We start from the raw sequence: 3123 nt of genomic DNA, 5'->3' as shown, positions 1-3123 counted from the left end.
CCGGTCTAACCACTGGTCTGTTCCGGTTTTTCACACTATGCCTGAAGGTCGCTAGCTAAGGGCGTTAGCGCGACTACGTAGGAGCGCCTCCTCCGAGTCGAGAGGGGTGGAGCGGGCGCATTGGCGGGAAGAGCCGGGCTCCGCCGCTGCCACGGCCCGCTGTAGCTCGCGGCGTGCTACCCGTTGCCGCTCGCGACAGGCGTCCTTGGCATCCGAATTCGGCATGCGCATCCACACGGGAGCCGTGTTCATGAGCACCCAGCACTGCCCGGGAGGTGCTGGCTCCGGATGGGGCCGCCCTGCTTCGAATTTGAAGCGGTACCAACCGGGACGGTCAACGGGACCCAGAGGAGCTAGCGGTGGACACGACAGAGCTTGAGCTCCCACCGGTGTCCAGCGGCGACGGCAGGATGGCAATGCAGAGCGCCAACTCCTCCTCATCCGGTGAGTCGTTGCCGGAGCCAGAGTCCTCCTTCTTCACGTGGTTGTCCCCGTCCATGGGATCGGGGTCGCTGCCGGAGCTGTGGTCGGATCTGACCATTGCGGAGGGGCGGAAGAGATTGGAGAGGAACGGGAGGAGACAGGAGGGGAGCGGAGAGGGCGAGAGGACTAAGGGTTTGACCAGGATTCGTCAAACACAGGTGTAGCTTTTTAGGGGTAGTGGCGGGGGTAGCGTGATCCATAACGGACCGATCCGACGTGACGACAGTGTCCAGGCCTCCCCACATCCGCCCCACATATGGAGAGCTCCTCGCTGGCGCCTTATGCGCCTGTAAAGGAAACCAGCGCCCGCGCGCCTGGCTACGTGGGCCGGCCCAAGATGAGCTGACAAGCTTGCGGATGATCCGCGCTCCCCTGGCTTCCCCCTACTAGATCGTTTCGCTTATAGAAAAGAAAAAAAACTCGATATTGTCATGGTTAACTGGTAGTAGTAGACCGGTCAACCATTGGCCATTGACTTTCGAGAAAAAAAAATCAGAATTTCAGAAAAAAGATTTAAAAAGTAAAAATGCTCACGGATTCAAAAAAGTTCACATATTTTAAAAAAAGTTCGCCGGTGAGGAGTCCCCGACGATCGCCGGTGAAGAGTCCGCGAGGAAAAATTCAAAAATAAAAATGCTCACGGATTCTAAAAAGTACACAGATTTTCAAAAAAAAAAAGTTCATCGATTTTGAAAAAATTGAAAAAAGTACGAAATTCTAAAAAGTACGAAATTGAAAAAAGTTCACCGATTTTGAAAAAAAAACTCATGAATTTGAAGAAAACAAGTTCATAAAATTTTGGAAAAAATATTATTGATTTTGAAAAAAAATCATGACTTTGAAAAAAAGTTCATCGATTTTGAAAAAATTCATCTACTTTCAAGGAAAATGTTCATGAATTTGAAAAGAAATTCATCGTTTTTGAAAAAGTTCATCTACTTTCAAGAAAAAAAATCACTAACTTCTTTCGCAAAAAAATTATGAATTTTAAAAAAAGGAAGAAAAAGGAAGAGAGAAAAAAGAAGGAAGAAAAGGCAACGACTCGACTCGACCGCCCATCCACCTCGCAAGGAAAAAAGTAAGCGTCAGCTCCCCCCAACATCAGAAGCGAGAGCAGAGGGAACCAAACCCTCGCCATGTCCGGCGGCGGCGGGCCTCCCGGCAACGGCGACAACCCCGGTGAGACCCCCCCCCTCCCTTCCTTGCCGCGGTTTGGATGCTTTGGGGATCCGCGCGGTGCGCGGTGGCTGGCTGGGGCGAATCGATTGCTGCATCTGCTGATTTGGTGTTGCTCGATCCATCCATGGGGCGGGGCAACGACTGATTCCTGCATCAAATTATTTGCTTGTTTGATTGAAAGAGTGGGGGGATTCAGTTACTAGTTTCGTGAGCTTGGAGCATAGATTTGAAAGAGTCCACCTTTTTTTGGGTTTCTATTTGGTTTGATTTCTTGGATTTCTTGTCTGACTTACTTGCTTGGAGTTCGATTAATTACACAGTCCAACTATGAACTAGTAGTCTCATCTCATACGGACGGTCAAGACCGATGATATATATATATATATATTCATGCTGCTGCCTGCCAACTGTTTGGTTGCTTGTCTCAGGCTCAATTCTGTAACATGCTCGTCCATTGCTGCCAATTCACGAATCGTTTGCCAGTTGTGATAATTGTCTCCCAACTCAATAATCGTTTGCCACAATTTCTTAAGACTTTGATTAACAGTGCATTACCCTTCTGCAGCCTTTTCAATTCTTGACATCATACGTGTAAATACATAAGTAGGTCGCGGGTTCCATTCCTATCGCTACCGAGCTCTCTTTTTTTTTTCCTTTTTGCGATTTTTCATTTGCGTGAAGGCGGAGCCACAGCGAATCGGCCTCCTGTGCGAACCGCCACTCCTTGCCGCAATAAGCGGCATATAGGAGGTCCCGTGTAAATGCTCTTACTCCTTACCTCTAACTTAAGGTTATCGATAAAAAAAAGGCCACGCCGGCGCGCCGGACCAAAATTTCGGCCGATCGCGCCCCAGCCGTCAGATTGGCACCTTGCTGGTGGGGATGAACTGGATTAGATACTCACGGGGGTGGAGATAAGGTTTGTGTGGCCAGCCCTGCTGCGTTGGCCAAACGGTCATGTGGGCGAGTTGCATTATAACCGTACGATGGTGTTTAATCCCACGCACGCGGCGCGTCCGGTGCAGCGGTTCGGCCGGCCGGCCAGCACCAAACGTTTTCCACAAAAAATCTTTAACTTAAGGGAAAACAATTGATTTCCTTTTTTTTTGACAATTAATTGATTTCCTTTTAATTGTATAGTAAGAGACTCGAAAGCAGAGACCTTGGCTGGAACCAAACCCTCGCGATGTCCGGCGGTCGACGCGGCGGCGGGCCTCCCGGCAGCGGCGACAACCCCGGTGAGACCTCCCTCCCTCCCTCCCTCCCATGCCGCGGTGTCGAGATGCCCCCGTGCTTTGGGATTCCGCGCGGTGCGCGTTTGATGGCGCATCTGCTGATTTGGTTTTCCTAGATCCATCCGTGGGGCGGGCCGAGTGATTCCTGAATTACCTCCCTCCCTCCCATGCCGCGGTGTGGAGATGCCCCCGTGCTTTGGGGATCCGCGCGGTGCGCGTTTGATGG

General features: G+C 50.7%; 1 protein-coding gene across 1 annotated transcript in view; it reads left to right on the top strand.

The window, feature by feature from the left end:
* Positions 1–1572: 1572 nt before the first annotated feature.
* The window catches only part of LOC123165216 (protein SUPPRESSOR OF GENE SILENCING 3 homolog), a gene marked incomplete in the record, with an annotated part of 5825 nt that continues 4274 nt past the window's right edge, over positions 1573–3123 (top strand). Inside the window, 1 exon segment of the mRNA XM_044582848.1 lies at positions 1573–1662. Coding sequence (XP_044438783.1) covers positions 1620–1662 — 43 coding nt within the window.

The sequence above is a fragment of the Triticum aestivum genome, chromosome 7D (assembly GCF_018294505.1).
Source record: "Triticum aestivum cultivar Chinese Spring chromosome 7D, IWGSC CS RefSeq v2.1, whole genome shotgun sequence".
Lineage (NCBI taxonomy): Eukaryota > Viridiplantae > Streptophyta > Magnoliopsida > Poales > Poaceae > Triticum > Triticum aestivum.
This window is presented reverse-complemented; position numbering and strand designations above follow the sequence as displayed.